The sequence below is a fragment of the Rhipicephalus sanguineus genome, chromosome 2 (assembly GCF_013339695.2).
Source record: "Rhipicephalus sanguineus isolate Rsan-2018 chromosome 2, BIME_Rsan_1.4, whole genome shotgun sequence".
Classification (NCBI taxonomy): Eukaryota; Metazoa; Arthropoda; class Arachnida; order Ixodida; family Ixodidae; genus Rhipicephalus; species Rhipicephalus sanguineus.
The window spans coordinates 43,393,867-43,413,069 of NC_051177.1; the positions used below are offsets into that span (position 1 = coordinate 43,393,867).

Genomic DNA, 19,203 nt, shown 5'->3' on the forward strand with positions numbered 1-19,203 from the left:
GTTGCAGGTAAAAGAGGCTAACGAAGTCACTGTCATAAAAAATGTATTATCCGCCAGAACCGCCAGAAGAGGTGCCATTCACTTGTTATGTTGAGGCATACTGACAGGCGAAGTTGGCTGCGAGGTCTTGCGAGAGACCTGCTACGCGAAAATCGATCGGTCGTTTATAACGAATAAGGTGGTGAACCCGTACCGTCGACGAGATGATGTTAGCAATCTGTGGGAAGCTCTGGCCCTGGAGCGAGGATTCCACAGATATCAAGATCTTTGGTTCCTGCAGGAGAGTTAACGTTAGACGTTGCAGGTTATCGCCATATAAATGTTTCCTGCGTAACGTGTCAAGAGCGCACGCACGCACGCACGCACGCACACACACACACACACACACACACACACACACACACACGCACACACACACACCACACACACACACACACACACACACACACACACACACACACACACACACACACACACACACACACACACACACACACACACACACACACACACACACACACACACACACACACACACACACACACACACACACACACACACACACCACACACACACACACACACACACACACACACACACACACACACACACACACACACACACACACACACACACACACACACACACACACACACACACACACACACACACACACACACACACACACACACACACACACACACACACACACACACACACACACACACACACACACACACACACACACACACACACACACACACACACACACACACACACACACACACACACACACACACACACACACACACACACACACACACACACACACACACACACACACACACACACACACACACACACACACACACACACACACACACACACACACACACACACACACACACACACACACACACACACACACACACACACACACACGATCAGCCGCCAGTTCCAAAACACGAAAAGGTATAAGCGGGAAAGGCAACAAAAAAACGCCAGGCCTGCGCGGAAAGCGCAGCACAGTCACAGCGAAAGCTCGAAGAGCGGCATTTCTAGAGCCCGTTATAAACTCTCTTGTGGCTACTAATACAACTATACACTAGCAATGTACCCACTACGCCACAAATAATAACTTTTGTGAAGTTGGGAAGCACCCACCACGACATTAATAGACATTCTGCGGAGAAGCGAGGTACCATCTCTAAGTCATTATGTGCACTTTCTTGATGCGACGGCTGATGACGATGAAGAATTATGACTGAGCATCTTGTAATGTGTTGGAAACATTAAACTACCCACTAGTTACGTAATTCGCATTGTGTGATGCCCGGTCGTTATTTCACTCTCCCACCACGCTTTATAACATACGCTAACGTGAGAAAGAGATAGAGAGATAGAGATAGAATTAACTTTATTGAGACCCTTAGGAAATGGATCATAGGAACCCTATGGGCTTCCTTGGCAACCAATAGAAGTGTACTTGCGCGGAACCCACTACGCCATAAATCATAATTTTTCTGAAGTAAGGAAGCAGCCACTATGCAATTTTTCGTCATTCTGCGCAGAACTGTGGTACCTGCTAAACATCTGTAAGGCATTATGTACACTTTGTTGATGCTGTGGCTAATGACGATGAAGAATTATGGCAGACCCCTTTGTAATGGGTTGGAAGCATTCAACAGCCTTCTCGTTGCGCAATTCGCATTTTGTGACGCCTGGTTACAGAATTCGCGTTGTGTGACAGTATGTTGTTATTTTACTCTTCTACCACGATACATTACATATGTTAATGTGGTTCCTTTCCGACATGAAGCCTGTATCGGGTCTTTTTGCAAAGCAATTTCAAGCACCGGCATTTCTCTGAGGTATAATACTGGACTCCCACGCAGAGGACCCAGGTTTGAACCTCGTTCCACCCTGGAAATTTTTTCTTTCGTTTTTTATTATTTCGAACGATAATGGTTACGGACACCGGCGGCGGCGGCGGACAACTATAGCGCCAAAAACGGCCCTTGTGATATCATAACAGCTTTCGCTGTAAAAGGTGAAGGCAATAAGAACAGGAATATTGAGCCACGTCACTAGGGCAATAATGAGTCATTTCACAAACGCTGGCGACCGTCACAGGTAATGTATTTCACTTCCGAATAGATATTGAAAAAAAAGGGCGATGAGGGAGGGGGGTGTTGTGCCGGAGCAGGTGACCGAACGTCGAAGCAGGGATCAACCCCTGCATGCTTTGTCTGCAATCCGGGGAAAACGGCGTCTTCACCCGGCCGGCCCCGTCAACTGACGCCAGTCGTTCTTCAAAGTTGCCCAGCTATGGAAAGGCTGCTCAACTCCTGCGGTGTAAAGGAGGTTCAACACCTGCGGCCGGCGGACGGTCAAAATACGAAGAGGACGTCACCACCTGCGTGCGGCTTCTGGCAGCGCGTCGCAGTTGAGACTTCTAGCAGCGCGCCGCAATTTAGAGAACTTGAATAGGAGCCAACACCTGCGTGCGGCTTCTGGCAGCGCGTCGCAATTTAGAGAACTTGAATAGGAGCCAACACCTGCGTGCGGCTTCTGGCAGCGCGTCGCAATTGATACTTGTGGCAGCGCGCCGCAATTTGGAGAACTTGGATAGGAGCCCAACACCTGCGACCGGCGGACGGTCAACAGGACAATGGACGGCTAGACGATTTAAGGCCGTGCCGGTCCGTGGAACGAGAGAGAGGGAGATCGGAGAAGGAGAACGACTCGAACGGAGTCGAACCAGCCAACGTGGTCGGGCTGGCAGTCATGTTGCCTGGTAGCAAAATTATGTAAATAGTGTACATAAAATCTTTTCCTTCTTCACCTTGCCATTACTGACTACTCCGAGCACGATAGCGATGGGCCACGCAACCTCATTCCTAACAGTGGTGGCAGCGGTGGGATGCCACGACCTCGTATCCTACGCCGCGCACCCGAGGGGCCCTACCCCAGTCGTAACAGTGGATGGCAGCTCGGTGGGATCGGCCAGCGTCAGCTACCCTGGTGTGGTGAGTGCCTGAAGTTTACCTCTCTTATTGCCAGACCTAGCTAGCCTAAGTCTTTGTTAGCAGGTTTTGACATTTTGTGTAGACTTGTAACCTTGTTTGGTCAGCCAAGAATTGGATGGTCTGACCGCTTAGTTTTTAAGTCGAGGGTAAACGAGGCGGAGTGAAGTATCAGTATGGACAAGTTCAGTGTGCACGACCTCCTTGAAATTTGCAAGGAGTTGGGCATTTCCGTTGGCTCGGCCAAGCGGAAACGACAGATCCTCCCGATTATGGAGGCAGAGAAGGTGACTGTCGAGGAGGCCCAGGAAGCTCATGAGGAGATTCGAGCTAGAAAGGAGGAAAGGGATAAAGAGAAAGCTGCCGAGCAGGAACATGAGTTGAACCTAAGGGAGCTGGAACTTCGTATATCCGCCGCAAGACAGGTTCCCATAGTGAGGGAGGCGGTAAAGATGGAAGACCTTTTGCAGCCGTTTAAAATGGGCCAGGACATCGCATTGTTTCTTGTTAATTTTGAACGAACGTGCGAGAAGGCAGGATTCTCCCGCGAAAGTTGGCCGCAAGAGTTGCTAACTCTTCTTCCGTGCGAGGCCGCCGATGTTATAGCTAGACTCAATAGGAAGGACGCTGTATCGTATAACCAGGTCAAAGTGGCGCTGTTGCGCAAATGTCGCTTGTCAGCAAAAGGATTCAGACAGCGTTTGAGTCACGCGCGCAAAGCTAGGACATCGGACGAGGGCGCGCATGGGGGAAGAGGAAAGATGGCCAACAGGCACGCAGAGTGCCTCGGACGTGGGAAAGGCTCAGTTTTAGCCTCAGTGTCAGACGGCCTGCAGGAAGTAACTGAGGTTAAGGATACGTTGTTCAGCCAGTGGGGTAATGTAGGTTCGGCCGAATGCAAAGGCCCAAGAGAGAGGTCTTTGCAGGGCCGTGATAAAGCCCCAGTAATGGAAGAGACTCCTCAGAGCAAGCTGACTAGCTTAGAGAGCGTCGCGGCTGTCGTTCAGTCACAGGACATAACTGACGAAGACCGCGAGGGTAGCTCAGTTCAGCAGTTTGGAGCTTTGACTCCACAGAGTTCCGTACATGCGAGTACGAGGGACGAGGCGTCTAGTATTGTGAGCCGCTCCGAGGCGCAAAAGGATGAGGCGCGCCGCAGAGACCAAGAGGTCGAGAAGCGTCGCGAGGCACAGGAGGCTGAGGCCCGTCGCGAGGCGCTTCAGGAAGGAGAGGCGCGTCACAAGGCCCTAGAAGAGGAGGCGCATCAGAGAGAACGAGAGGCTGAGGCGCTTCGATGGGCGAGAGCGGACGAGGCGCTTCGAAAAGCGAAAGAGGCGCGAGAACAAGAGGCACTTCACATAGCGCGAGAAGCTGAGGCGCGTGAGGACGAAACGCGTCGTAAGGCGCAAGACGAGGCGCGCCGCGGAGACCAAGAGGTCGAGATAAGTCGCGAAGCGCAGGACGCAGAGGCCGCCTTCGGAGGCCTAAAAAAAGGGGCTATCCAGGATAGTGATAGATCACCCGAAGCTAGAGAGACATCTCAGGGCGAGCTAACTGAGTTAGAGAGTGTCGAGACTGTCGCTATGTCAGAAGTAAAGACACCTAGCGACGACACCGAGGATAGGCTAGTTGAGCCGCCTGAGGTTTTGGCGATGAAAATCGAAGGCAGCGTACTTGCGCGCGCGTGCGTCGAAGCTGCCAGCATTCCGAGTCGTTCGGTGAGAAAAAGGCGCCGGCGAAAACGAAGGGAAAAACATAAAAGGAAGAAGCAGGCATTGGAGCATGAGGCACAGCAGAAAAGAGGCCTGACATCTGTAGATGTAGAGCACAAACGGTGCGATGTAGCGGCGGTGCCGCTTACAGACGAAGAAAAGGCTAGTGCAGGTGAAGGCATAGCAGAGACCCTGACCCGTTCCAAGGAAAGAGAGCTCGCGGCCACGTCAGGGTGTGAAGGGTCGGTGGAAAAGCGTTCCACCAAAAGTAAACCTTACAGCACTACAGACGATAGCAAGGAAGGCGCGCCAGCTAAGGAAGGAGTCTGGAGTTCGGAGGGTTCTCGAGTAAATCGCGGAGCAGAGTTCACAGGAGAGCTCCTAGACGTAAGTCCTGCCGTTCGGATTGCCGAAAATGAAAGATATCCCACTCTGAGAGACTAAGGGCCACAAGGGCTAACAGAGGAACTGAGTGGAGGAGACAATGCTGTTACGAATAGCTCATTGGTACACGAGCGGCCTTGTAAAGATGTAAGTAGCGGCATTGGTCTAGAGAAAGTTGAGCTGTCCGCCAGTCTAGCGACTGAGCGAGAGGATGAATTGCTAGGCAATCATCAAGACAGTGCGCGCGAAGAAGCTGGCGAGGGTTTTGACGATGTCGATGAGTGTCAGAGGCGGACTAAAGGCTCCAAAGGCGGCACCAAGAAGAGTGCAAAGCGGAGAAAGCGTCCGAAGGACAAAAACGCGGCAGAGATCGCGATGCGTTTGAAGAAAGGTTTCAAACGTCGCAAGGAAAAGGCGAGAATAGTGCCGTTGTCATCTCTGACAAGTCTGTATCGCATGCGTCCGAGAGGCCAGAAAGAAAAGAAGTGCGCCGCGCATTGTACGCGGAATCGGTCAGAGGATGAATTGATGCGCAATCATCAAGACAATAAGCGCGAGACAGCTGATGAGCATGTTGATGCTGATGAGCATCGGAGGCGGACGGAATGCTCCAAAGTCTGCACCAAGAAGCGTGCGAAAGGGAGAAAGCGTCCGAAAGATAGAAATGCGACAAAGGTCGCGACGCGGTTGAGAAAGAAGTTCAAAAGTCGGCGCGAAATTGCAAGACAAGTGCGATTGCCGTCAGGGACAGGTTTCTACCGCATGCGCCCGTACCGCCGAAAGAAAAAGAAAAGAGAAGCGCATGATTCGCGGAAAGGGTCAGTGGGTAAAAGAACTCCCCGTTGTTCCTTTCGAGGAACGTTGAAACAGGTGCGACACCGCGAGGTCGGTGACCTTCGCGAGGTGGCAGGAGGCGACAAAGAAAAGTGCGCTACAGGGAAAGTAGTGAGGCTCGACGAGGGGATGATTAACTTTCATGCGTATCGTACACCCCGCTTGACGAGAAAAGCCTTCTGGGCGCGACCACCGCGAGTGCGCCTGAAAAGTTGTTGAGGACAGCTGTTAGCTTTTCCTGGAATATCGACTCCGGAATTGTTGGAAGGAATTTTGACTGTTGATTTTAGTTAGTAATTAGTATTCCTTGTTATTTCCGCGAGTATTGATGGCTTAGTTAGGTGTTATTCAACTTTGTTTTCTTTAAGCGCTCTGTGGTTTTGTTTGTTAGCCGATAGGCGTTGTGCAGCTAGCTATCGGAAGGTTAATGACACGTATCAGAGCGAGTCGAGGGCTTTAAGAGATGAGTGCCTTGAATAGTGTTACGACAGCTGACTATGAAAAGAGTTTGTGGCGTTTCCGTTGCGTGTCATGCGTGGACGCAAGGAAACATTGGGCAGTTTTCGGGTGGCGTGCGCCGAGTTAGCGTTGGCGTTTGAGGCCTGCTGTTTCCGTCACTTAGCGGGAGCCCGCAAGCGGTTGGTGTATGACACGTGCGCAGTTGCACGAAAGGCCGGCGCAGGGCTTTGCGTGTGCCGTTCGGGAGCTCCCTAGTAAGTCAAGGTGTCCCACGAGTTGTTAGCGGAACCTTAGGCGTTAAGCTGAGAGCTTGCGAGAAGGATAGGCAAGGCTAGGCTTTGTGCGAGTTTTGGTAGAGCCACGCAAAAATTTATTTTTGTTTTTTGTTTTTTTTTGGCGTGCGTTCTGCGTAGGAGCGAATGAGGAAAGGTTATAGCGAGTCGCTCGGTTGTTTGTAAAAATTGTAACCGCAAGAGTAGAGCTAGGTTAGTCGTACATCCGCGGAGTAGAATCTCGCAGTGGCACTAGTACGTGCAATTACGGATGTCGTTTGCGCATTCAGTTCCTGATGTGGGTGCAGCGTGACAGAGTGCTCACGGGAACATGTCTAGCTTTAGTGGCGCAATATTAAGAATAACATGCGGAAGCAGTAACCCGCATGAGAGTGAGCTGACGGCGTAGAATAATACACGTTAGCCGTGAGTAAAGATTTTACGACCGCTAATTATGAAAGAGTGGTGTTTGTCGAGCGTAACCGAATGTTACTTGTTTGTGTTTACTGTAGAGGTAGTAATTTTGACCTATGTAGTGTCTATATTTTGGAGGGTAATCTTCTAGCGTTATAGTTGAAATATGTTTCAACGGAGCTAACTGTAGGTTGAGTTTTCTTTTGTTTTGTACTAGTTAGCATGAGCATTTAGGGCGAAGGGTAGTTCAGCATTGTTTTATGTGAAGGGTGTAAGCTTTATTTTCAATTTCAGTTCATAGTTAGTAGAACCATGTTGTGTTCTTAGTGTGTTACGCTTACGCTGAGAGCGTTTAGTGAGAATTTAGCGAAGCCTGTGAGCTTCCGTTGGCTTCCTTGGTTGTTTACCTTCCATGCCTAAGCAGCTTTAGTACAATTACAATTCTTGTATTTCCTCAGAGTTGTTTCTTTAACAACACCTGAAATGGAGGTCTGTTGTTGAACTCGTCATCATGCGATACGCACTTCTCCTCGTTTTATTTAAAGGGGGAACGTTAGTTGTCAGTAAGATTTGTTTCATTCATGTCTGGCAATTCGAGGGAGTGCGGAGGGCACTTGCAGCGTTGGGTGTAGTTTGATAATGGTTGCCCTGTCGAGTTCGTCTTATCCACAGGAGCATCGAGTCCGTGCCAGCCGAGTGTTCGTGTGGAATGTCACGAGAGCGGTGATCTTGGGAGCTTCGCCTCGAGCTGTGGATGAGCCTGGTGTCCGGCCGCATCAATTCAGCCGAGCTACGTGGAGCAGCTCGTCCTCCTGATGCATTGTTTGGCGGCGGGGGTGCTGTTGTGCCGGAGCAGGTGACCGAACGTCGAAGCAGGGATCAACCCCTGCATGCTTTGTCTGCAATCCGGGGAAAACGGCGTCTTCACCCGGCCGGCCCCGTCAACTGACGCCAGTCGTTCTTCAAAGTTGCCCAGCTATGGAAAGGCTGCTCAACTCCTGCGGTGTAAAGGAGGTTCAACACCTGCGGCCGGCGGACGGTCAAAATACGAAGAGGACGTCAACACCTGCGTGCGGCTTCTGGCAGCGCGTCGCAATTGAGACTTCTAGCAGCGCGCCGCAATTTAGAGAACTTGAATAGGAGCCAACACCTGCGTGCGGCTTCTGGCAGCGCGCCGCAATTTGGAGAACTTGGATAGGAGCCCAACACCTGCGACCGGCGGACGGTCAACAGGACAATGGACGGCTAGACGATTTAAGGCCGTGCCGGTCCGTGGAACGAGAGAGAGGGAGATCGGAGAAGGAGAACGACTCGAACGGAGTCGAACCAGCCGACGTGGTCGGGCTGGCAGTCATGTTGCCTGGTAGCAAAATTATGTAAATAGTGTACATAAAATCTTTTCCTTCTTCACCTTGCCATTACTGACTACTCCGAGCACGATAGCGATGGGCCACGCAACCTCATTCCTAACAGTGGTGGCAGCGGTGGGATGCCACGACCTCGTATCCTACGCCGCGCACCCGAGGGGCCCTACCCCAGTCATAACAGGGGCGAACAATTCTTAGTCCTCAGTCCGGGTCGCGCTGTCCTCAGCAAACTATATTTAACTACCAACTCGCCCAACTTGCCGTTTTGAACAATTCTGCCTTGTAAGGAACTTTAACTCAAGGTCTACTCATTATGAACATTAATGGGGCTGCATTATGCACTTGCACCTTTGTATAGCCACAGTGGGACCAGAAGTGGTCGAAAAGCTTCTGAGGTATACATTACATCGGCATTAGCTTCACGTCAAAGGTAAGTTGAAGGATATATTTGAACTGCAGCTTTTGAGTGAGTCGTGGGGCTTGAGTTCCGTTCAACACGAATAACGCACCTCGTAAAAGGCGAACGACCAGTGCGTGTAGGGCTTCCTGGAGAACTGCAGGCGGCTCTTGGCCGAGAAGTGGTTCACCTTGACCGCCAGTGAAGCCACGCCGCCGATGATGAGCTCGGCGTCCACAGCGAGGGTCACGCCGCCGGCGTAGTCCAGGCTGATGAAGATGTCCACTTCCTGGTCGAGGAAAAATAAAGATGTGTTTTAGTGCGATATTGATTAGAGGGACGCCCTAAGCGAAAATTCGCCGCCGGCGTCGTCGTCGACGGGGTGTTCCGTACAAGGTTTTAGTTTGATAAGGTTCTATCGCGCCCAGCATGCGGCTTGCTGTGGAAGTGAAAAAGCACGCGAGATATGCGTTGAGGGTCACCTTATTTGCGCATGTTACTTGAGATAAGCGCGATATGGTAAGCGTGCATTCATGTGCAATATCTATTGTCTAGCGCTCTTCCCCTCTGCCTCACCTTTCTGTCTCGTTTATTATGGCGAAAGCCTCAGATGCCTCAGCAAACGCGAAAATTGACCATCGGCATTGACCGTTGTCCCGCGGCATCGGCGTCAACACGAGGGATACAAAAAATCACCACCTGATGACATCACCGCATAAGGGCCCCATTAAACATCCAAAATTGTGACGTCATCATGACGCCACTGCAACGTCACACAACGTGACGTCAGATGATGACGCCACCATATATCGCCATTTATTCAAAGGTTAGCCGATCACAAAGGCAACGCAAAACCTAGTGAGGTGCAGAAACCTTACAATGCCTCCGATCCTGGAGGCAGTGCAAAGCCACTTCAGTTGCAGAAAGCTTTCGGTTGGGGGCGGGGCGGGATCAACACGTCGACTGAGAAGAACAAGAAGATGGCTTTTGCCTTCGAGTCGTCGTAGTTGCATGCATGAGGGACCCTGTGACTTTTTTCGCGCTTCACTTTACTAATTCTTTATCGTCGTATTTTCTGCTTTGTGGTTGCACACACGCATCTTCAAAAAAAAAAAAGCTTCATAGTAATCTCGTTGTTTTGACCCGTAAAACGTGCACATATACACGAATGTTTCCTAATAGGAAAAAAATACGTCAGATCCCAGGCACTGTGAGAATCCATGTAATGCAAAGCAGCCGGCAAAGAGCTGCTACATCGCCTTGTCCGTCTTTGAGGCAAAGGAAGTCATTCATGCCATGGCATTTAGTTCACCATATATCGCATGTTCCATGCATGCATGCATGTCCAATCCGGTATATACCATACTAATGAAACGTACATTCTGGAATATACAATGCATGACCTGTCATTTATATTCATCACGCACTCATGTCATGCCATACCAATTTTGGTATATATCCAGTTAACAATAAAACGGCCGAAGCGCACTATGAGCGTGGCATGTAAATCATGTCGTACGTGGCATGCGTGTCATGGTTGCCACCTCTCATTTACGTTCGTCATACAGCCGCATCGCGCAATACCAATTTTGGTGTATATCAAGTGAGCCGAACGGCAGCGATTGGACAATGAGCGTAACATGTAAATCATGCCGTAAATTATATGCATATCACGATTTTCAAGTTACCACCTGTCATTTATGTTTACCATACAGTCGCGTCGAGCGATACCAGTTTTGGTGTATATCAAGCGAGCTAAATGGCCGCGAGGGCGCCATGAGTGTGGCATGTAAATCATGCCGTACGTGACTGGCATGTCATGATTTTCATGTTTTCATGTTATCATTTATGCTCGTCATGCAGTCGCGTCGCGCAATGGCAGTTTTGGTGTATATCAAGCGAGCGAAATGGCTGAGAGAGCACCATGAGCCTGGCATGTTAATCATGTCGTACATGACATGCATGTCATAATTTTCATGTTACCATGTGTCAATTATGTTTGTCACACAGAAATGTCCCGTCTTACCAGTTTTGGTATGTATCCATTCATTTAAATGGCCGCGAGCGCCCCGGGACCATGTAATGTAAATCATGCTGTGCATGACATGCGTGTCATGATTTGCACTTTAGGACCTGTTATTATGTTTTTCATACACTCTTGTCACGCCATACCAATTTTGGTATATATCAAATCAACGAGACGGCTGCAAGAGCCCTAAGACCAAGGCATGTAAATCATGCAATTCATGACATGCATATGTCATGATTTTCATGTTATGACCTGTCATTTATGCTCGTAATACGGTCATGTTATGTCAGACCAGTTTTGGTATACACCTCATTAACAAAACGGCCAGGAGAGCGCAAAGTCGTAGGCGGCTGGATAGACAGATAGACAGATAGATACGCTCAAAGTCGCAGTAGTTCGCTAAGAAATGCGAGTCGAGGCATTCCTACCTTTTGTCCGCGTTTTTGTGAGCGCCGCAATAACTAATATGCTTTAGCAGTTCCTTACCTCGAGCGTTTTCCAAGTGTCATGGAGAATGACGTCGTCGACGGATATCTTCGTGAACGTAAGGAAATCGCTGCCGAGGTCAAACTCGCGTAGCTGCAGCAACAAGGAGTGCCGGAATGTCATTGTCGCTTTATAGCTGTGGTAATGAGTGCTGCTTTGGCTGTGTTTCTGTGGTTAATAAATAGTGATATGCTAGGGTATGGTGTCGCATAGATGACAAACGCAAGAAACAGAAATAGAGAGCGTGAGTGATTGTTGTATTCGTTTGAGATGGACCCTTGCACTATCCATATGAGTTGAATCCGTAATGAGAAAAGTTGTGACATCGAATTATGTAGAGCTCGTGCAAAGCTATCTTTTGATGAGGGGTCTGTCGGTTCAGTACAAAAAAAGAACTTGAACCTAAAGCGATGTTGGTTTAATAGGTAGGGTGCTATAGAACGTGAGTTTTGAAAGTTAGGAACGAGCCCTAGATATATAGCGACAGTACATAAACGCGACGGCTTCTTTCCACCGACGGACTCTCGTCGCCATAAAAAATTCATGCTTAGAGACCACACAGATTTTGCGAAGTGCTCTAAATACGTCAGAATAATTTTTTTCTGAATATTAACGGTACATTATTTTTTAAAGGTCAAGTGGAGAAAGTGTTGTACGCAACCAGTACATTTCTGTATGCACGTTACGTAGGTGTTTAGTGTGGTAATACAGAAGTGGTATAAATTGTGAGCGGCAGGTCACTACGTGTGTTCTCTGGCGAAAATATTTGCTGAATCACCATTGAAAGAAGATGTTTTCAAGAATGTGCGCAAGTGTCTAGACGCGCACTAGAGAACCGTTACGCGCAACATAATTTGCTCTTTCCAATCAACACAACTTTAGACAACGAACGCTAATTAAATGTTAATTATGCCGTCGTAGACAACCAACCAACATTAAGTGGAACTCACCACGTCTATTTCCAATTAAAGATAACGAATATACAAGGGGTGTTTAAATGAAAAGGTGCGAAACGACAGTGTGGGTATAAATGAAGAATGTATTCAAAGCATACACTATGTGCCTGATCACAACGATCCCATTGATGAACAAGCCAAAGAATTCCTTGTTCCCGCAATTCCTGTGGCCGTGACTAAACCCAGTCCTTCACAGCGTCCTTCAGTTGGTCGTCCTAGTTGAAGCGCTTCCCTTTCAGGTGTTTTTTTCAAGGGACCAAGCACATGGATATCCCAGGCGATGAATGGTGTCCAGGTTAACACATTCCGCTGTCAGAAATCGTTTAACGCCCCGCTGCTCCTCAATCGTCGAATTTTTCAATGTGAACGCCATCCTGTCCTCACACGCACTGCCGCGTCAACTGGACGGCGCTCTTTTTAAGAGCCTCTGCTATCTACTGCGCAGGCGAGCGTCCCCGCATACTCCGATCCAAGGCAGAGATTCCAATCGCATCCCTAGATGTCTCGCTACATTCGCCCGTAGCAGCGTACGCATCTATGTAAACGGTCATGTTTTACGACGCTTCGTATCTTTTCATTTGAACACTCCTTGTATGTGACGAAGGTGCATACGAAGTGGTCGATGTAGATGTCCACGGAGACACTATGATGGCAGATAATGAACTTGTTTTATGTGCCTTGCGGTGAATTTCTGAATGTACTTTTATACTAGGTTGTATCTTCCTGTTCAGTAGTACCTCCAAATCAACGGGGTTGGAGAGATAAGGGCTTCGTTCGGCGCATCGGAGTGACCAAAAACCATTGGCTTGATTATATATAATCAAGTGAGTACTACAGTACTCACTTGGATTCGCTCGAATATCTTTCCGGCAGCACCACGCTGAGCATCCTGGAGTCCCTTGCTTATGGCACTCAGAAGCAACCTGAAAAGGAAGGTCATGGTTATAACGGCACGCGCGCAGTGAGCGTCACTTGCGCAACGCGAACACCGCGCGCAAATAGGCTTGTTGTTCCGTGTATTACATTGGTTGTGCACGTTCCTCTAAAACAGGAACGGAAGCTCGTTCCTCGTTCCTGCCCAATTTTGAAATGATTTCCCGCTACAAGTTCCCTTAACGTGAAAGGAATGTCTTCCAGGTACAACTCTAAAAGTGGAAGGTATCGTTATATCAACGTTGCATTTCCTTTTTTTTTAACTAAATATAGTGTCGGACAATCCTGGGGCGAAATAAAGTTAGCAATTTAAAACTCAAGTCGACCACTGCGTACTATGCGAATTTGAACATCACCGAACTGCGTATTATTTGAATTTGAAGAGCTGCTCCAAGACGAATATATTTCAAGTAGCACCGCACATGCTCTCGACATGTCTAACTGCAACTCTGGTGCTCGTCTATTACAAGTGCAACAAAGATGAAGCTTTCCACTGCAGTCTTTAAATGCGGAGTCAGGAGAGTGCGCTTCGGAAGTGCAAATAGTTCGTGCCGTGCCAGCTTACGAACAACAGTCGCAAATTCTTATCGCTTTTCAAAACGCTTCTCTTCCCGTTCAGCTTCTAAGCCAGGGGTCTGAAACTCACCTCAGCGAGCGGGGCGCAGTCACTCTAGTCCCGCAAGGGCCCGGACAGGAAAAAACGAAACGGGGCGGGAGAAACGCGTGACAGGATGTTAGCTAACGTTGTCATTTCAAAGAAGGCATTTGCCATATCTCGTATATGGGTCATTCCTGAAGGGGATGTGACGTGAGAATTCGAGAAACATATCAATACCGGTCTCCATAACGACTAAAATCTGGAGACGCTGATTCTGAAGTATACTTTTTCTTTCATGGTTATGTTTCGGCGCATGGTGACTACATGGGGTTCCTCGCGAAAAAAAGTGGAAACATTCACGTCTGTGTATCTTGATTACCCAAATAAAGTAAGCGTTATTAACCACAAAAGACGAGAAAATAATACGGCTGCCATTTAGCGAAGTCATAAAGCTTTATTCCTTGTGAAGAACAAAATGAGGGCTAAAGCTCTAAACACGTTGGCTTGATACTTCGCAACGCTTAGCTGCGGCGAGAGCAGAAATGCGCACATTAACTTCTTGTGTGGAGGCGATCCTCATGGTCGATCGCAGCTGTTCATCCTCGAAAGGACTTGTTCACGTTCAGCAAGGAGAACAGTTGTTCGCACAAGAAGGTACTTGCGAAAAGTGGCGTAGCCAGGGGGTGGCACACCGGGCCCATGCCACTCAGTCGCTCAGCATGCACTTTGAAATTGATTTTAAATATGTTCCAGGCTATATTTGCCCATGAGAGTAAGATATAGTTGTGAATGTCTCCTCACAAGTCTATCTCACTCGTTATCTCGCCTTTGAAATCTTGTGTCAGCACTCTTTTAAGCCCTTAAATGACATTTCATTCGTTGTCTCGCGTCCCCTCCACGGCTGCTGGGACGTAGTCCACAACTCCACATCGCCATACCACGGTATGGAAGCCCACCTGCGTATACGGTGCGTTAACCGTTCGTCGTAAGCTGGCACGGCATGGTTGAAGAAGGACCTGTTCCCATGAGGCCACGCCCTAATTGCGTTATTGCAGAGACAAGGCGAAGTCTGTAGACTGACTAATCCCTTCCTTGGGAAGAAGGATTGCACGACGGCAGATGTGGCACAATACCACTCAAAGCGTACACCAGCCACTGTGCACCAGAGGTGCGGCAACGCCCCACTTCACTACGCTCACAAAAATATGCACCAGGGGCACGAAAGGTCACGAAAGGGCACGAAATATGCACCATGGGCATGAAACGTAGAGCTCTTCGCGGTTCACGTGGTCGCCCACTTGCTTTGCATGATGTGCTGCGTACGTGCGTGTTCAATGCCATGGAACGCTTAGAAAAGGAACGCCGTTCCTTGGAGCGGCGTTCCGTACAACCCTTGTGCATTACAAAGGAGCAAATAATAATAATAATAATAATAATAATAATAATAATAATAATAATAATAATAATAATAATAATAATAATAATAATAAAGTACTTGATGGGGTTTAACGTCTCAAAACCACGTATACGAGAGACGCCGTAGTGGAGGGCTCCGGAAATTTCGACAACCTGGGGTTCTTTAACTTGCACCTACATCCAAGTACACGGGCCTCGAGCATTTTCGCCTCCATCGAAAATGCGGCCGCCGCGGCCGGGATTTGATCCCGCTACCTGCGGGTCAGCAGTCGAGCGCCGTAACGGAGCATATGTTAAGGTCATGGCTGATGTACTTTATGAATGATGCATTTCATGATGTACCTTGTGGATGATGTACTTCATGGTTATGGTTGATAGCCAGCAAGGATCGCGCAGCAAGCTGTCTTTTGCAGGGTCAGTTTTATTGCGATAGCAATTGTATGGACGCCCTCGTTGGATTTTTGCCGTCGTCATCGCCGTCATGTCCCAGATATATATATATATATATATATATATATATATATATATATATATATATATATATATATATGAAAGGCAGAAAGAAAAACAACGCCGAAGAAAAAAAATTGCGAAGCAGCCTACTAGGGACTCTTACCAGGAAACCCTCGCTTCCCAGCACGCTTCGTTAGACAACTCAACCACGCGCCATGTGTGCGCCGGCGGAATAGCGGCAAGCTATTTATATCCACAATTTATCCCTGGTGGTACGCAGACCTCGGAGGAGCTTGAGTGTGTTTGGTATTACGCAACGCTTCTACATATTTTTTTCAGTTTGAATACTGCCCTTGAGTCGCGCACGACAAAGTGGCCCCTTTCTGTTCCCACTCGTGATGTGGAACGAAAAAAAAGAACACCGGACACACCTTGCGCCCCCGTGTGACAGCAGACGCATAGGGGTCACTCTACGCGCCGCAGTTTAAAAGAAAAAGAAATATCTAAGAGCGTCTGGTTCTTCGTTGTCAACATTTGCAACGCGTTGCTCAAGCACAAAGACGTAACAACTGTGACAGTTGTTAGTTCACGCTTGTCCTGTGCATGCCTGTGCGTTCTTTTCGGGCGTCCTTCTTCGTGCTCCAGCGGCGCGCTGCAAGTATGGAGCGGCTTGTTGTTCTTCGTGTGACATTCCAATTTCTTGCTATCACATTCATAGCTTCGCCCTTGCGGCGTAATTGTGACTTTCTAAAGCGAAACCTTCTTGATAAACTTCTGTTTTTGCCAACCATGCTTCCGCTGTCTACTTGAATGGGTCACACTCAAATACAAGTTTTCTAACAGATCAAACGCGATTAACACCCAATTTACGATATGCCTCTTCTCGTCGCCCAAGTGACTTCCGGTTTCCACTAGCGGTTTCTCTAGTTGGCTTTCATTTTGTACTTCCGGTCTGTACCTCACCTTCATTTGGCGTAGACTTCACTCTCGTTTACAGCCTAGCTAAATTAAGCTATCACCAAGATACGATGTTAGATTCACAAGAGCAGGATAATTGCTAAGATACGCCAGTTTGGCAAAAATACATGGAGTATGGGCCATTACCTTCGTTTTTCTTGCAGTCGTCACAAACAACGACACTCGTGTAAAACAACATACGTTAAGTGCACAGATAGGATTAGCTACAGCAGGAGAGCTATCCTACTGGTATGTAAAATTTAGATAGTAAATAAGTATAGATAGCTTCAACATTTAAAGTAACCACTTCACTGCATGTTTACTAAGATCAGGTAGGATCAGTTGGGTGGACCAGCCGGGGTTGTCTCGGGGTTATGGTGCTTTACTGCTGACCCGAAGGGCACGGGATCGAATCCGGCCGCGGCGGCCGCGTTTCGATAGAGGCAAAATGCTAGAAGCCCGCGTGCTTAGACTTAGGTGCACGTTAAAGAACCCTAGGTGTTCGAAATTTCCGGAGCCCTCCCCTGCGGCGTCCCTCATAATCATATCGAGATCTTCGGACGTAAAACCCAACAACTGTTATATTCAGATAAACGAGTTTAAGGGCTGGCTCTGCTGAAAAAAAAAAAGCTTATGACACATTCACAGCTATCTAGTTAAAAACGTCAATGTCGAATTCGGAACTTGTCGTCCTCGCAGCGGCGTCAAAAGCAGTGAGAACGAGAGGCAGAGACATATGGAAGCCTCACTATCGTTGCTTTTTTAGGAAGCAAATTGTTTTTATGAGACCAATGCCACTAGCTTTGCTGGGTTCAGAAAGGTCACGTTACCTGCGCAAAAAGATGCTGTCCTTCCATTCCCGAAAGAGGAACTGCGCCAAGAGGTTGGCTACGATGAGGAAGCCTCGCTGCTTGCTCCAGTTTCCGGGTTGCACCAGCCGCAGCAGCTTCTGCGTGATCGCGAATGAAAAAGTGGTGATGGGTAAGTGTGACCGAAACGCATTATATGGCCAACAATTGGGGACCAAATTTACAAAGCTTTTCGATTCGGTGTTACTCGCTCTTGGTTTACCGCCTTCGTTTGCCCTGCGTTTAGCATCAGGATTTGCTCATTTGCTCATACGAAAATATTGTATCGTAAGAGGTTACTGTAAATGGGAATCGTGATTTGTGAAGCCATAGAATGTACTTTTCATGTCCTTAATTGCGAGATTAACTGCCGGCGTGCTTTGTTGATTCGAGCGTCTACGATGCTCCGCGCCAGTATGCGCAGGTAATAGTGTCAATATCTATGTACAGGACGGGTCAAAAGTTCCGAGTCTCTATCCCATTTAATTCTATGACAGCGCGGCCTGCGAACTTTTGACCACTCATTGTACATCATATGTGACACACGCAAACACGCGAATCGAAAGCTGCTAGGTTCATCCCAGGAGCGCAAATTATCGCTCAAGAACGTGACTGACAGGAAGTGCAGATAAGTGACACGGCTGTGTTCATTATTAGGAATTTGCGCAAACGTTTAGCTCCTAGCTTAGATCCCGCCGTGGTGGCCTTGTGGCTGAGGTGTGCTGAGGACGCGGGCTCGATTCCCAGACGCCGCCGCCGCATTTCGATGGGGGAGAAGTACAGGAACACCCGCGTACTTAAGATTTAGGTGCACGTTAAACAACCTCGGGTGGTAAACATTAAACCGGCGTTCCCCACCATGATGTGCCTCATGATCATGTCGTGGTTTCGTTACGTAAAAATTCCAGAATTCAATTTATTTCCAATCGCAGCTCGGACACTTACTGTTACACGAGGCGTCGCTGCCGTCAACGGTGCCATTAGATGGCGCGTGTTCGGCGGCCGCCTCAGTGAGAAAGAAGAGGATGGAATAAACAGTGTTGTCTCCATTGATGCTGTCTTAAATATTATACACGATATAACACTTACGTTTAATGTGACAACTGCTACGCGGTTTCCGTTGTAACGATACACGACCTATAATGCGCCAATTTATCTGCCGATACGAATTTATGGGCAGTCCTCACCTGAGGCAAATGAATCGGGAGGAACTTGGTGAAAGGCTTGGTGCGAGGCCTAGGCGGGAGCTTCACCGCTTTGTAGAAGCCAAATAACTCCAAGGATATCATGACGAAAGCGCCCAAGATGAAGCCCGCGACCACGCTGACGAACACCAAGAACTGCATGGCGTGGACTTCCTGTTTGGCACGACGTAGCGATGAATCGCCAGACGGATTCGCTGGCCTCGTCCTTGCTCGCTTGCTTCTCGAGACTCATGCACACGTGCAACTAATGTACTTCTTTTTCTTCTTTTGCTTGAGCCGAATTTCTTGCTGTTCTTACTGTATAGTGACCTATTAATGTCTGCTGCAGTATTTGTGGCCATGTAGTCTCTTCATTGCTTCTATGCCGTGTTTGTCCGTGCTCCTGTGCTTGATTTGCTTTTGTTTGCTTAGGGAATCCTTTTTTATTTAAGGCAAAGGATAAGGAATAAACCTGTCG

At 48.3% G+C, this 19,203-nt stretch overlaps 1 protein-coding gene across 1 annotated transcript in view; it reads right to left on the minus strand.

Annotated features, from left to right (window-relative positions):
* Window positions 1-18,887, minus strand: part of LOC119381158 (PDZ domain-containing protein 8) — a 43,027-nt gene extending 24,140 nt beyond the window's left edge. The window contains exons 1-6 of the mRNA XM_037649120.2: window positions 18,729-18,887; window positions 17,524-17,642; window positions 13,181-13,259; window positions 11,381-11,473; window positions 8,978-9,154; window positions 194-274 (exon numbers count right to left, since the gene is read on the minus strand). Coding sequence (XP_037505048.2) covers window positions 194-274; window positions 8,978-9,154; window positions 11,381-11,473; window positions 13,181-13,259; window positions 17,524-17,642; window positions 18,729-18,887 — 708 coding nt within the window. The remainder of the gene's footprint in view (window positions 1-193; window positions 275-8,977; window positions 9,155-11,380; window positions 11,474-13,180; window positions 13,260-17,523; window positions 17,643-18,728) is intronic.
* Between the last annotated feature and the right edge of the window lie 316 nt (window positions 18,888-19,203).